Source organism: Alternaria metachromatica (genome assembly GCF_023757995.1).
Source record: "Alternaria metachromatica strain BMP 0045 chromosome Unknown scaffold_50, whole genome shotgun sequence".
Lineage (NCBI taxonomy): Eukaryota > Fungi > Ascomycota > Dothideomycetes > Pleosporales > Pleosporaceae > Alternaria > Alternaria metachromatica.
This window is the reverse complement of record NW_026055541.1, coordinates 139,084-154,344: the sequence shown is the minus strand read 5'-3', so window position 1 is coordinate 154,344 and position 15,261 is coordinate 139,084. Positions and strand designations below refer to the sequence as shown.

General features: G+C 52.8%; 5 protein-coding genes across 5 annotated transcripts; 2 read left to right on the top strand and 3 right to left on the bottom strand.

The window, feature by feature from the left end:
• Positions 1-187: 187 nt before the first annotated feature.
• J4E83_010730 (uncharacterized protein) lies at positions 188-3,918 on the top strand (the record flags this gene model as incomplete). The annotated part of the gene is made up of 5 exons (XM_049337610.1): positions 188-284; positions 460-1,041; positions 1,118-1,410; positions 1,773-2,000; positions 3,022-3,918. The coding sequence occupies 5 exons, from the start codon at positions 188-190 to the stop codon at positions 3,916-3,918; spliced, it is 2,097 nt and encodes a 698-aa protein (XP_049183296.1).
• Positions 3,919-4,200: 282 nt separating this feature from the next.
• On the bottom strand, positions 4,201-4,731 carry J4E83_010729 (uncharacterized protein; the record flags this gene model as incomplete). Its single annotated transcript, XM_049337609.1, has 1 exon — positions 4,201-4,731. The coding sequence occupies one exon, from the start codon at positions 4,729-4,731 to the stop codon at positions 4,201-4,203; it is 531 nt and encodes a 176-aa protein (XP_049183295.1).
• A 799-nt stretch (positions 4,732-5,530) lies between these two features.
• Positions 5,531-6,946, bottom strand: J4E83_010728 (uncharacterized protein; the record flags this gene model as incomplete). Its single annotated transcript, XM_049337608.1, has 1 exon — positions 5,531-6,946. One exon carries the CDS (start codon positions 6,944-6,946, stop codon positions 5,531-5,533), a length of 1,416 nt encoding a protein of 471 aa, XP_049183294.1.
• A 1,070-nt stretch (positions 6,947-8,016) lies between these two features.
• RPL24 (60S ribosomal protein L24) lies at positions 8,017-8,823 on the top strand (the record flags this gene model as incomplete). Its single annotated transcript, XM_049337607.1, has 3 exons — positions 8,017-8,067; positions 8,210-8,353; positions 8,539-8,823. The coding sequence occupies 3 exons, from the start codon at positions 8,017-8,019 to the stop codon at positions 8,821-8,823; spliced, it is 480 nt and encodes a 159-aa protein (XP_049183293.1).
• Positions 8,824-10,008: 1,185 nt separating this feature from the next.
• J4E83_010726 (uncharacterized protein) lies at positions 10,009-14,161 on the bottom strand (the record flags this gene model as incomplete). Its single annotated transcript, XM_049337606.1, has 5 exons — positions 10,009-10,226; positions 10,391-10,672; positions 10,726-12,695; positions 12,747-13,493; positions 13,539-14,161. 5 exons carry the CDS (start codon positions 14,159-14,161, stop codon positions 10,009-10,011), a joined length of 3,840 nt encoding a protein of 1,279 aa, XP_049183292.1.
• Positions 14,162-15,261: the final 1,100 nt, after the last annotated feature.

The following is a 15,261-nucleotide window of genomic DNA, read 5'->3' as shown; positions in this document are numbered from 1 at the left end:
CGAGGAAACGCGTCGCTATAACAGGGCGATTGTGCAGCTACTCTAGCTAGAGTATATATAACCGAATACACGAGAACAACGTCCTGTGGTACCTTTGACCGTAGGGGCCATTTCTGCTTCGTTCGTCGGGCTTTATTAGTTGCATTCGCAAATATTGTGTTTGAGTAGGAAGGAGCCTCGCAGTAATATGGCTACCGTTGTAGAGAAGACGGCTGATGGAATCATCTATCGTTCCGAGAAATGCTACCCGATCCCTGACCTCGATGTACTAACGCTTCTATTCGGTACGCCCACCACTGCAAAAGCACCTGATACTACCCCAACAACCTCCTCAACTAACAACACGTCTCCTTGTAGACTCCGAACACAGCCTAGCCAAACCAGACACTCCCCTTCACGTCTCAGCCGCAGACCCAAGTCTAATCCTAACCACATCGCGCGCCCGCCACCTAACCCAAGCCACCTCAGCCGCCCTCCGCAAGCACTTTGGTATCGGCGCCTATGGCCCAGGAAGAGATGTGTGCTCCGTTATCTCAACAGGCCACTACCTCCTCCCTGTTCTCGCGTATGGAATTATCGGAGCAGGCGGTATCTTCTCCGCTGCCTCCGCAGCAAGCACAGCCAGCGAACTAGCCAAGCAACTACAAGGTGCCAGCTCGAAGATTCTTGTCACTTGTCAAGCTACCCTGGAGACTACGATCAGAGCTGCAGAGGACGCTGGGTGGGGTCAGGGTGGAGGCGGGCGCGTACTGCTTATGAGTGAGGGGAGGGAATGGACGTTGAAGATTGTTGGTAAAGATGGGAGGCCGGGGCAGAACATCATTGATGGAGGAGATTTACTGCCGTGGACGCGAATTACGGATCGGAAAGAGCTGGACGAGAGTTTGATAGTGCTGATTTATAGCTCCGGAACGACTGGATTACCCAAGGGAGTAAAGCTTTCACACCGCAATATTGTGAGCCAGACTGTTAGTACGGGGGATATGATGAAGGCGTGGGTGAAAGAGAAACGTCCGGGTTTTGAATACCGGACAATCGCCCGTACGTTTATCTTCCCTCATACGATATTGCAATTTGAGATAGCTGTACACTGACATCCCATCCCACCCCCCACCAGACCTCCCCACCGCCCACATAGCCGGCGTACAAGGCTACCTCATAAACCCCTTCTACCTCGGCGGAACCGTATACTGGATGCCGCGCTTCGACTGCCCCTCCTTTCTATCCTACAACGCCCTCTACCGCATAACCTTCTTCTTCACCGTCCCCCCCATCCTTCTCCTAATCGCCAAAAGTCCCCTAGCAACCACCCAATTCGCTTCCCTAGAATTTTGTGTTTCAGGTGCCGCGCCACTAGGACGAGACCTCCAATACGCGGCGAGCCAGAAACTTGGTGGTGAGGAGTGTTTTGTGGATCAGACCTGGGGCTTGAGTGAGACGACGGGGAGTGCGACGATTATGACGCCTGGGATGCGGGATGATACGGGGAGTGTGGCTATGTTGTTGCCGAATATGAGGGCTAGACTTGTTGATGATGAGGGAGGAGATGTGGAAGAGGGGATGGCTGGGGAGGTGTTGGTGAAAGGGCCCGTGGTGTGTAAAGGGTATTATCGGAATGAAGAGGCGGATAGAGAGGCTTTCACTCTGGATGGCTGGTTTCATACGGGTGATATCGCGGAGTTTAGGGATGGGATGTTCTACATAGTAGATCGAAAGAAGGCGAGTCCAGCTGTGCGAAGGTCGTGGCCCATACGCTGACTGCTTATCTTCAGGAACTCATCAAGTACAAGGGTCTACAGGTCGCGCCGGCGGAGTTGGAAGCCGTGTTGCTCAGTCATCCGCTCGTGCTGGATGCCGCTGTTATTGGGGTGCTGACAGAAGATGGGACGAATGAGGTGCCGAGAGCATACGTTGTCGCTGACAAGAGTAAGATCTCGTCTAAAGACGTTGTTGAATTCGTCAAGGGGAAGGTTGCTGGGCATAAACAGTTGAGGGGAGGTGTAAGTAGCCTCCGCGCTCGAATTGTATGTGAGAGAAATACTGACTTTGTGTACCCATTTTTAGGTGATATTCTTAGATGAGATTCCCAAGAGCCCGGCAGGCAAGATTCTTAGAAAGGATTTGAGAGCTTTGGCGGAGAGGGAGAAGGGTGCGAAGCTGTAAGAAAGGAATCTCTTTGACCAGATCGAGCCGATACCAAGCCCAAGCCCCAGTCAACAGCTCACTTCATTGTTGCTGTAAGACAGGATTGAAGAATACATCGTAGTTTTGAGGGTACAGTACCCAGGTGGTACTGCGGAATAGCGAATACCTTCCGAGGCCATCGCTGACTTCATGAACTGCAAAAACTTCCCCTTCGATCACCGAATCTCACTCAAGCTTTGAAATTGAATTGTTTTTGACGCTCGCCTTATCACTGCCGTGCGATGCAGGTATGCCCCGCGGGCAAAGAAAGACACGTTCCAAGGTTGCGGGAAGCCCGTCCCCGGCATTCCGAGGACCCTTGTTTACCGACAGCTTCGGGTTGATCACCCACACGTTCGGCGATCAGCTTCTCTTAAGACTTCCTGCTTCGATCCTGATCATCGCACTTCAAAGGACCATCATAGCGCGGATCGGCTATACTATAGGCGTGGTTGCTACAGGTGTAACAGCCGCTCTTGTACCATGCACCTGTCCAGCCAACCGAACGCCTGCCTTCCGTTACGCGGACGATGCTCCGCGCCTATCAACACACACTGGCCGTGTGTATCCACTTTCAGAAAGGGATGCCTCATAGCGCACTTCGACTGGTCCGGCATAGGTCACCAGCTGCCTTAACGAGGCATACACGTGGGATTAGTAGGACTGACCGTGGTACCGCCGCGTATGACATCACTAGAAGGAAACACCGTGTACCTTTGTCTCATCCCACCAGCCTAAGATCACCACGTCTCGCTTCACCGATCAGAACGATGGCTCGCATAGCGGTATTTGCTCGTAATGATTTCATTTTAGCTCATAATTAATATTCTGTTCTAGCAACAAAACCAGTGGATCCAGGATATCCTCCCAACCCTCCAGAACGAGGCAGATCAAATCGACCAGATTGCAAAGATAAGAGGATGGTTCCGTCCAAAAGAAGACAGCGCGTACTACCCGTTGATCCAAGACTACCTCAGCGAGAAGATCGACGTGAAAGAAGCGACGGCGCGCATACTCGGACCGATTGATGAAAAGATCAAGGAGGCCAAACTCGACGATGTCGACTTCATGGACCTATGGACCAGCATCATTCACTCAGCAAGACGATCAACATTCCGCGACGGCGCCCGAACACAGCACCACCAACTCATCGAGTTGCTCGAAGCATTCAAGAAGCACTCAATACCGGGCAACAAGGAGTATGACTACCTCTACAAGGAAATGACCGACTTTGGCATGGCCTGTCGTGAGGCCTTCAACGACGCGCCGGCCGCTCACGAAGGCTTCATCGAGACGGAGGTGCAAGCTTGGACGAACATGAACTACTTCTTCGCCTTTGTAGCAAGGGAACATATCTACGATCTCTCCATGTACGCCATCTTCGCGCTGCGGGAAGCTCTCGAGACACCTCCCATCGATGAGCCGATGTCGACAGCCAACCAAAAATACGACGCAAACGTTCCCGCAGCTGCAGCTTGGATAATAGCCTACGGCCACGACCTCTTCCGCATGGAAAAGGATCTCACGCCTACTGATAAAAAGCAAGGCAACCCAGGACGCGGCGGCGAACTGTGGAAGGGCAAAAGCGAGTTCAGCAAAGAAAGATGGGCGCTCTGGAAAGAGCGGTTCGCGGCGATCGCGGAGATGGAGGGTGTCAGAGAGGAAACGAGGCTCGATGCCAAGGATGCGATAGAAGGCATGGAGAGGAGCCAGACGTATGAGCTCATGAGGTAACTTCCCAAGCCTGACGTGCTGATGTGCATTTGGCAGTTTCATGTTTGCGGAGGAAGTGGCGCGGAATGGGGACCTGCAGCGGCTTGGAGGAGGGTTTCCCCAATCGTTTGACCGGGGGCCAAAGCGCCAGAAGAGAGAGGATAGTGGGAATGCATGCTGAGCGCGAATGTGTCGTTATCACAGTGTGAGTCGGGGTGAGGCATGGGTGATGAGTTCAGGGTCACAGTATCTTCGCTAGCGACCTAAACATCGAATACAGCCCTCTACGGCTACCCCATGGGCCTATGCCTTCGTGCTCGCCCCCAAAGCCTCCACACCCGCATTCGCAACACTCAAATCCTGCTCCACGCTCCCTCCACTAACACCCACACCCCCAATCAACTTTCCCTCGAGGTAAATCGGTATCCCACCCCCAAAAGCGATCAACCCGCCATTCGTATTCTGCACATCATAAAGCGGCGCACCAGGCTGCACCGCCGCATACAAATCCGCACTGGCATACAACCCATTGAACAGCACAGCCGTGCGAGCCTTCTTCTGCGAAATGTCGATGGAGCCGATGAATGCGTTGTCCATGCGGTGGAAAGCGACGAGTAGGCCAGAGGGATCTACGATGGCGATGTTCTCGGGGATCTGGAGGGATGTGGCGTTGGAAACGGCGGCGTCGATGACGGTTTGTGCTTGCGAGGCGGAGATGACGTAGCGTTGGGTGGGTGTGGTGCCCATGCCGTTTGTGGTGTTCATTGTTAAGGCGGCGGAGGTGATGGTGAGGAGGCTGAGGGTGGTGCTCAGGAGGGTGGAGAGGAAGCGCATTTTAGGTATGTGTAGGGGTGTTAAGACAGGCTTTGTCGATGGTGAAGCGTAGTTTTTGGATCGTCCCTGATGGAGGTTTTGGAGATGTGGGTAGGTGGGTAGGAGGTGGGTAGAAATTTGGTCAACTAATAGGTAAATTTGAGATTCGTGTTGTAATATCTTCTTGTCTGCCGTCCCGTTCGTTCATTACATACTCTGCTTATATAGGTACTTGATTTGGCCATCCCCTCCGACCTAGAACATGTCTACATAATGCCTTCTCCACTACTGCATCTTCATCTGCAGGTACGAGCCGAACCTCGGTCGTAGATCAAGCCTTCCATTCAGGTTCGAGGAAATTTCTTCAGCCGCCGCTCAGCTTTGTACAAAAGTATCGGTTGCTGACAATGGCGCATTCTAGCTGCCAGAATGGCGGCGGTCTAGTCCACCGGAGGCAAAAGATTTCAGGGTGTAGTGTGCGGGGGCATGAGCTCAAGTCGTGGGTCGTTTCCGCTTGTTAGACCTGTTTGGGCTTGGTGGTTGAAGATGGCGGCCGGCCCGGGCGGTTTAGTGTCGGATGGCAGGGACCGATCCGATGCTCTTCTCCCTCACTGTGGTTGCGCGGCTGCGACGACTTGACTCGCATTGTGCGACGTGGGTCTTTATACTAATAGTGAATGATAGTGGCGTGAGATGGGCGGGCGAGGTATTTGAATTCTTCCATGACAGTTGTGGAACGTCCCGGGAATAAGAATAAGACCTTCAAAATTTGATGCACCAAAGTAGTGCACCTCTCGCTGCGGCGGACATGTCGAAATGATTACTCCTCGTACGAGCAGTGCACGTCGGTGACATGTCGTGCCAGCCGCTCATCTGGCGTCTCTCCCGCTGGCATGTGCTCGATACGTACGCGACATAGCCGGCATTCTGGTCTCTTTTTGCGCTTCTCCTCCATGAACTCAATCCACGCATGTCGGATCTCATCATCTATTCTCTCTCTCTCTTCTTCATCATCAATCAGTGACAACAGTACACCAATCTTCTCTTTCATGTTCTCAAATTCTGGGGCCTCTTTCGGTCCAGTCTTGACCCATTCGCTGCATATCTGGTTCTGCACAGGGGCGACTTTGAAGCGCTTGAGATCGCCTGTCATAATGGAAGCGAAATGAGTTGCGAGCTCCGAGGCATAGCGCACGAGGTGGGATTGTAGCTGTTCTCCTGTGTCCCAGAAGAGATTGTGGCTGACCCACAGATCCATGTGCTTGATGCGGTACATGAATTGCGCCGCGGTTGCTAAAGAGAAACTACACGATGTTGATGTCTCGGTACAGAATATCATGTGGGACCAGTATGGTGGGAGCAGGAGGGTCTGTCCTGGCTTCTGAATGATTGCAATGCCATGTTGCATTTCCGAAAGAACATCCAGGGGAACGTGTGGGGTGTTGCTGTCATGCATACCTTCGTACGCTTTGCGGAGAATGTCTAGATTGGCTTGGAGCGGGGGAAAAGTGAACCATACTTTTGAGCCGGTCAACAGCGTCGTGGAGAAGTGGTGTTCATAGTACTCCATTTCGAATACCTCGCCTGATGGAGCAACAGTCATCTGAAAGTCTGACTGGCCCAGTACACCGTCCCCTTCCCATCCTGTCAACCAGCGCTTCTTCTGATTGAAGGAAGGCGACTGCATATGGACAACCGCGCCAGGCTCAGAGTACCTCGGATTACCGATGTTGTCGAGCAAGTGCATAACAGCGTTTGCATCGTCTTCTGGCGAGCCACGCGAAGGTGCAAATCGGAAGTGATTCTCACCTCCAATGTCGCCTTTGATCGCTTTTTCGACTGCCGCAAGGTTGGGTAGCGATGTGAAAGTGAACGGCAACTCCCCGTTGAGGTTCGGCGTATCCCACTGAGAAGGTCCAAAGACACCATCTCTTTCCTTGCGGAAGTGTCTTAATTCGTCCTCATTCAACGGATGGATACGGCCGCCTTGGGCCATCTCGAAGGCGAAGGCCGCTCGGTGATCAGACTGATGACGTTCAAGCTCGGCCATGACATCTACCAGATCTTGGTCGTGTAGAGTAGAGGTAGATATGGCTGCATTTGCTCGTGCAGACCGTGGCGTCGATGCAGTGACGAGACGATGCGTTATCGGGTCAAACGTTGTATCGCCATGCTCTCGTAACTGCATACCGGAACCGGCGGACGCAACCGAAACTTTGTGTGATGAAGGATCCATAACAAGTGACATCGGAAATGATTTTTTTGTTGCTGGTCTTGATGAAGTCTTATATGTATTCGGTGATTGGAACAATATTGAGCTGTAAATTCATGAGTATTCTAGGCCTTACAGGACAAACGGAGAGAGCACACGGTGGAACTAGCACCGAACGTTCTTCACAAGCTGTTTCACTCATTTCTCTTCTAAATTTGCGGTGTGATAGCTAGAATGTCGCTGGCTGCTTCGATGGTCTCTCGATGGTCTTACCGCCCACAGTAATGCGGTCTGACGAATCCGGCAGTGGCAAACCTTCTCGAGCTGTTTTGACAGTGGCCCTTGCTGTATACATTAGCTTGATCATCTAGATCACATCAGCCGGGCATGAAAGCATGCGAGTGCCTTCCGAATGTACCAAGATAACAAAAATGACGTAGAAATCATGGCGTGTGGGTGGGGCGGATAGAGTGAAGGATGGATTAGGCATCCACACAAACGCCGTGAACGATGTTGTCATAGGCTCTTCTAATATCGCGCTGAAGGTGTATCACTAGGTTCTTTGTCGAGACCTAGGGTCATGATCTAGGGGATCTTCAGCCCGCGCTGGTTGAGGTGGAAGGACCGCAGTAGCCTGAGCATCTTCATGAGATCCAGCGCTAGAAAGAGACCCGGGTAATGCATCTGCGCAACTATGAGACGATATCGGACTATTCAGTAAACAAGTTCGCCGATGAAGAAAGAAAATACATTCGCTTGTGGTGAGTGATTGCTGTGAAGGCGGCCGTGCGACAAGAGAGGCGGATTGGCAGCTCTCGTACGAATGCGTAAAAGTGATTGACAGATGCCTAGAGTCCACAAGTACCACTGTACACTTTGCAATGAAGAATAACTGTCGCGTTGGAGTTGCATCGCGGTGTGTGGGTGAGTGAAAGGCGTTTGGTGAGGCGCTCACCAGCCACCGCGCCAGCGCCAAGGGACTAGCCTGCCCAGGCTTAGCCCGCCCACACGTCTCTTACGGAGTTGCAATATTGAATTCGCGACCGACGACAACCCCACGACTAACACACAGGTATCACGCCAACACCGCCAACATGCGTACCTACGACGATTCCTTCAGCGGTCAAAAGATCTACCCGGGCAAGGTGCGTTACATTGCCCCTCCACGTCTCGCCGCTCGCCCCTCAGACGTCGAAATCCCGCCATCGCGACGGCGACAACGCGAACACCTGGCGGACGGGGATGGAACACTACAATGGGTCGGACATTCGCTGATGGTATAAACAGGGCAAGCTCTACATCCGTGGTGACAGCAAGATCTTCCGCTTCCAGAACGGAAAGACCGAGTCCCTTTTCCTCCAGCGCAAGAACCCTCGCAAGATTCACTGGACCACTCTCTACCGAAGGGCGCACAAGAAGGGTATCTCTGAGGTTAGTCGCGCGAACTCATATACACGCCGCTGGGACATGTTTGAGAGACAGTGAACTATGACATCAGTCTGTACTGCGGACAGACTTGGGCATGGCAAACATCCTCAGCGGCGATGTTGCTCTCATCGCAACATGCATCTCCATTCCCTCATCGCGGACTGCGCTAACCGCTATCTCTCCAACAGGAAGTCGCCAAGAAGCGTACCCGCCGCACAGTCAAGCACCAGCGTGCCATCGTCGGTGCTTCGCTCGACGTAATCAAGGAGCGCCGCAGCCAACGTCCCGAGGCCCGTACCGCCGCCCGCACCGCTGCCATCAAGGAGGGCAAGGAGAAGAAGGCCGCTGCCGAGTCGGCGAAGAAGGCTGAGAAGGCCAAGAACGCCGCCGCGTCCGCACGAGGCAACGCCGCCAAGGTCAGCAAGCAGGGTGCCAAGGGTGCCGCACCAAAGGTGCAGGCAAGGACTCGTTAAGCTGGGTTCGATATGGCGTGCATAGTCTGGGTTATGGCTGGTTTTTCGGGATGACTCGGTGTTCCTTTACTCTCTGAATCTCTCTTCCGAACAAACACACTACGGAAAATGGAATGAATGGAATGGCATCATGGCTTCTTCACCTCTTTTTGGATCGGTGTGCCGGACACTGTCCACATTAGCGTCTGGCGCCATAGGGCAAATGCAATACCACGTCCTCACGAACACCGGAAGAGCTTGAACTCACATGTGCATGTATAGTACGACAGGATTGTGAGGCGCCACCGCAGCAGCCAGGATGGTATGACATACTAGAGGTCCTGCATGTAAGAAGTAGTCCAGACAACGGCGGCATATGCAGGCATCCTGGCGAGTTGATCAGCATGTATAGCACTGAACCGAATGATTGCAATACTGCGACTAATGCCATGATGCTCTCTATCGTATGCCACCTTTAACATCTCGAGAACTCCGCTTGTCTAGGACATAACAAAAGACACCTATCACCCGTACGCGTGATGTTAATGTATGTGCCGTCATCTCTTCTGTTTAACACTCTTGTCTGCGCGACACTGTTGTGATGTACATCATCACAAGCAGAGAGATCACGAAGCCTCGTGAGCCAGCAGAATACATGTCTCCAAATCCTCATCATTGAGCTATTCACTGGCCTGGCAGACGGCTACGGCATGTTTTCGTGTCCGCCGCTGCTAATCTGAGTACGGATCTTCCGCATACGACGGCCTGACAAGTGCTCCAATGTCAAAGGCACAATGCTTGAGTACCTAATGCGTCCCGCCCATGGTGGTCATATATCTATCAAAAGTGCCATGTAGACACCTTCACATGCACGAAAGTATGATAGTAATCGCAGAAGCGAGTATTATTATTACGTATTAGACGTTATCTTCGGCGCCGGGAGGGAGTATACGTGTACAAGTAAACCAACATTATCTCAACCACCCACACGCCAACACAAGAGCAAGTGAAAGCGTATTCAGCAGATGCTCCATTATCGACAATCCACCAATCTCCCATCTCCTACTACAAACAAGATACCCAGACTCAAAGCACAATACACTCCCTAAACCCTACTCACAAGAGGGAAGAAGTATGCCATCTGGTATCCAAACACCCCGCTCCGTCATTATCATCATCATCTTCATGTTTCTTCATCTTGGTATCCTAGTCCAAGACCTCCATCATCGAAGCTCTCTTCTCCTCGTCCTCAACCAGCATGCAGCGAGCGCGGCAGACGTCCTCGACAATATCGACGACTTTGCGGAAGCTAGAGGCTGCGCCGCGGGTTTGCGTGAAGCGGGCGAGGCAGAGGTTGGCGCGGCGTCCGTGTTCGAGTACGACGAACAGCTCGATAACGAAGGTTACGGGCTTGATCTTGAGGTCTGTGAGAGAGAAGGTGTTAGCATGGATTTGCGTAGGTTATAGAAGTAAATCGCAGCATTACATCGCCATACAAGCTCGGCTTCGAGCATCTCCACTTCGAACCGCCAGTGTTGCAGACGCTATCCGCTGAACAGAAGACACACTCGGGATGGTGGGCACTTACGGTTGCTCTTGTCAATGCGCGCGTTGATCGAGTTTGATGCGCGGTCCAGTGAGACGTCCTGTACGCCGAATCGCTGCCAGTCGCGCAACAGGCGAACAAGGTCCTGACGAACTTTGCCACGACCGATCTGGAAGCATAGCGTCTTGCTGGCAGGCTTGATGTGGAGGAAGCGTGATAGCCAGTTCATCTGCATTTCCGGTGGACCAGTACGAGCTGTATCGTTATTGTTGTCAGAACTGATGTCGAAGTTGGACAGGATTGAAGATGAGCTGAAGTTGAGTCCTGAAAGCATGTTAGTGTTTGATCAGAAGTAGAAGTAAAAAGAATGAACCCACCTCCTAACTCCATTGGCTTCTTGCCCTTGTCGTCCTTCTTCTTGCCAAAGAAGGCGAAGAAGCCTTTGCGAGTCGAACCATCGCTCTTCGCGGCAGCTGAACTGCTGTTGCGCATGGGGAATTCGCTTCCGCTGCTACCATCTACACCCTTATGATCAAGCTTCTCGCTCTCAATGTTCGTGAATGGTGCACGATCAGCCTTGATGCGGTCATCGAGACCCTGCCATGCCTCTGGGATCTGGAGGAGAGTGTTTGACTGCTTCTTCTTGACTTGGTTCTCCTTGTTCTCTTGATCACGCTCTTGCTCGCCGGTATTGCGACGGAACCACAGCGACTTCTTCTTCTTAAGCAGCGTGTTCTGCTTCTGGAGAACGGGAGCGGCCTCGTTCATACGTGGAGCTTGCAGATCGTGCTGTCCATTCTCATATGACCGAATCAAAGGTACAGCAGGCACCTCGTTAGTCGCATTCGTCTTCAAGCTTGCACCACTGCGCTTGCGGATGTTCAGAGGCGCGACACGGGTGGGCGATCCATCGACGATACGGATAGTCTGCTGCTGGTCGGTTACCACACGACGACCAAGAGGCCTGACGGGGTCAGTGACAGCTCGACGTTGGGGAACATGGATATCAAACCCATTTCCACCGTCGACCTTCACTTCCTCCGGGATGGCACGCAGCGGTTTACACTCGGGAGACTTCGCAGGAGCAGAAACTGTACGCTTTCCTCCAACCCCAGGCACCATTAAGCGATCGAGATGTTCAAGAACCTCGTTAAAATGTTCAGTGGTATCGTCATCCTCGTTCCGTCGTCGGACGATGTCTGCACGCGTCTCCGCCAACTTTCGCTGCAGGAAAGTAGTGGGTGTCTCGGCGGGAGTTGGTGGTAATGGCCGCTCTCCAAAGAGTAGCTTAGCACCTGGGGTAGCGGCCAGAGTACTACCACCTGAGTCGCGGGTATTGGAGAATGAAGTTGGAGGGCTATCATATTGCGAGGCATCGTGGTAAGCATCTGAACGAACGCTCGAACCGACTGAAGAGCGGTTGAAGGCCTCTTCCATGACTTTACCCAACTCCATGCTAACCTTCCGAGCCTCGCCTTGGATGTACTTGGTAGGGCTCTCTGGCTTGCGGAGCTTCAAGCGCGGCGTCTCTGAGCTCATACGAGCTCTTGGCCTAGGGGTTGACCGAGTCGTGCTTGTCTTGATAGACGGGCCGTACGACCCAATAGACGTGTGAGGCCTATGAGACATGTAGTCGGCACAAGATCCAACCTCCGTCTGCCAACTGCTAGTTGTCGCTGCTGAAGTCCGACGATCACGCAGATGCGAAAAGCTCACACCTCGCTTACCCATACCAGCGGATCGAGCAGCAACAGGTGGGCTACTAGGCCAGTGTGAGCTCGCGATGGACGAACGAGACATAGAGCGTCGCTGTATCGAAGGAGCGCGATGAGATGGAGTACTCTGGTTGGAAGGCGTGCTTCGTGAAGAGCCGCGGGACAGTGCGGAACTACGCTTAGAGTTGTTCCGCAGAGCTTGAACGCGTAACGAGCTTCCTGTATGATGTCCCAAAGCTGTGGTAGGACGAAGCTTTTCGCTGCGACCGCTCTGTCCCCGATGAACTGTGACATTCTGGTTGAGTGGAGCGTCTTCGGGAATGGGAACGATGGGCTGCCGTGAGGCTCGGTATGGGTCGTAGCTAGCTTCAGAGACAGGCGACTCGTAGAGGCTGTGCTTCGAGTAGAGATGCTCGTTGTGCATAATCGAATACGTGGACTGCGAGCGCTTATGAGCATTGCTATTTGTCGGAAGCTCCTCCATGTCCCTCCGTGTGGGCGAATGCCGCGTGTTATGGTGATGGTCGCTATTGGAGTGGGCTACGACATGGTGTGCGTCCGGTTGGTAGTTCTCCAGTTGATCGGTGTGGTACTTCAGAAGTGCAGAGTAGAAGTACTTCTCTTGATTTGGCCTGTTTCAGGTATTAGTAGATGCACATGAACCCAGTAAGGAGGATGCTTACTCTTTACTCAACAACTTCTGGATCAGTGTCTCCTCCTTCTCACTATGCCAGAGTGTACGCAGGTACCGCAATATCTCGCGGTCAACGGAAGTGCGTTCGAGAGTCGTCCACTCGGCGATGGCAGGAAGGGGGCCAGTCCAGTAGTCGACGTTGACATTCTCTCCCACGAAATTCAGCTCTTGCTGATACTTGCGCAAGAATGGGTGGTCCCAGATCTCATCGATAGAGATACGACGGTTCGGATCAGCGACGAGTATCTTTCCAATGAGGTCTTGGGCCTCTCTGGAGATGCTGTCGGGCATGACATACTTCGCCGCGGCAATATCGCGAAACAGGTGCTTTAGATCGCGCTCATCGCCAGAATAGTTGAAGGGAGGGGTGCCGGTAAGCAGGACGAACAGTATGACGCCACAGCTCCATACATCTGCCTTTCCTCCGTCGTATGATGTAGTCTTGATAACCTCTGGTGCTGCATAATGAGGACTACCGCAGGGTGTGGTGAGCTTCTTGCCGATAGGCTGCAACGCAGCCATGCCAAAGTCGACAAGCTTGACGTTCATGGTATCTCTGTCCAGCAGAATGTTCTCGGGTTTGAGGTCGCGATGATGGATATTGATACGATGGCAGTAGATTAGGGCTGCGATGATCTGACGGAAGATGTGTACGGCATGGATCTCGATCAAGCCATGCTGCTCGTGGATGTAGCTGAACAACTCGCCGCCTTCGACGAACTCCATTATGAGGTAGCTGAACCATGTTAGACAAGTAGTTTGTTATCGGTGGTGTACTTACAGCTCATCGCGGTTCTCCCATATGTCATACAGGCGCACAATGTTTTGATGATCCAGCAGCTTCATGATGCAGATCTCGCGCTCCAGGCCAAATGGGATGACCTTGCCGTCGGGATAGAGTGACGACTCTTGCTCCGCGATGAGGTTGGCCAAGCTCAAAGCGCGCACCTTCTCGGCTGTAGCCTTGGAGATGATCTTCGCAGCACCATATTGCCCTGTGACGCTGTGCCTGACAAGCCGCACACGCGAGCAGCCGCCTCGTCCAATAGTTCTGCCCAGCTGCCAAGGACCGATGTGTGTTTTGCGTCGGCGGTTCGAGCTGGAAGCATTGGTGCTCGCATTGGAAATCTCCGAATCGCGCTTCGACTTGTGGGGACGATCTTCGTGGGCTTGAACGGCGGACAGACGCTTGTTCTCCGGTGAGACTTGTTCGTGACTGACTGCAAGGGTGCCATTCGGGACTATAGACTCGTTGTGGGGAAGTGGATGCGGCGACGAAGACGCATAACTGTTGCGTCGCTTTTCATTCCCGCGCTGGATGCGTGGGCCCTCATTTGCGCGGTTCGTGCCGTCACCGAGCGCGCGTCGGCGGGTTGGTGGGCGGCCATGGAAGCTGGAATCCATGTTGTGGGTAAGGGCTTGCAGTGGTCAAGGTGGAAGTCCTCGAGTAGTGCAGCTGTTATGATTACGATACAAGGGTGGAGGAACCAAGAGATACAAGACGATAAGGTGGGTGTCCAAGAGCGTAAAAAGCTTGCGGTGTGTTGTTGGGGTAGCTGACGTTGCTGCAGTGGGGAGTATCAGGCCAAGGCCATGACGGAGATGATGTGTGTTGTTGTAGTTTATTATCGCTGCTGACACTGAAGGCGCTCGCCCGATCGTTTGACCGCCAGCGAGTCCGTAGACGGGGCCGGGAAGGGAAAGGCGGCTAGATGTGCAATGCCAAGTGAGTCTGCTCTCGCTCCAAGAAGCTAACAAGTAGATGGATGCATACAATGGGACCGGCTATGCAAGTGTTGGTGTCGGTGAAGAAATGAAGTTGCGAGGGAAGTGCACAGACGAAGACCCTGTGGAAGCGCAATCGGATGCAAACGCGGTGGCGGCAGGAGCAACGTCAACACCAGCCACAGCAGTGGCCATGAGCTGCAGAAGCAGGAAGGTGTCGCTCTACTATAATGAGGCGCAAACGAGACTCTTGGGGTGCAGCAAGCCATTGCGCTGAGGGCCATGAGAAGATTGTCTTGATCCCAAACATGATGAGATAGCTGAGGTGACCGGCTCACGTCAACTATGAAAAAAATAAACAGGTCTGCAGCCTACATCAACATAAAAACACTCGAAGTAGGTGACGTAACGTTGATGTAGGCTCTGGGCCTGGTCGGTTTTTTCTTGTATGAGGTGGGCGGAAGAAAAGGAGAAGAAGAGATGAAGACCCAAAACAAATGTGTTCTTACCGATACATCGAATTCTTGAAATGGCTTTCCGCTTACCTTGCGCAGAAGTTGCCAGCAGATCTTGCTCGTGAGCGTGGAAGCTGGCCCATAACATACCCACCCCGTACATAGGCATGCCAGGGAACATCACATGAGGGAACCGTGACAAGAGAAAGGCTATAACAAGGGTTGAAGCACACAGACAATGGGATTTCATACTGAAAGTGAGCAACGCGTGCCTGATAGGAGCGTAAAGGAGGTACACATTACCTAGAGGTCATCAATTTACCA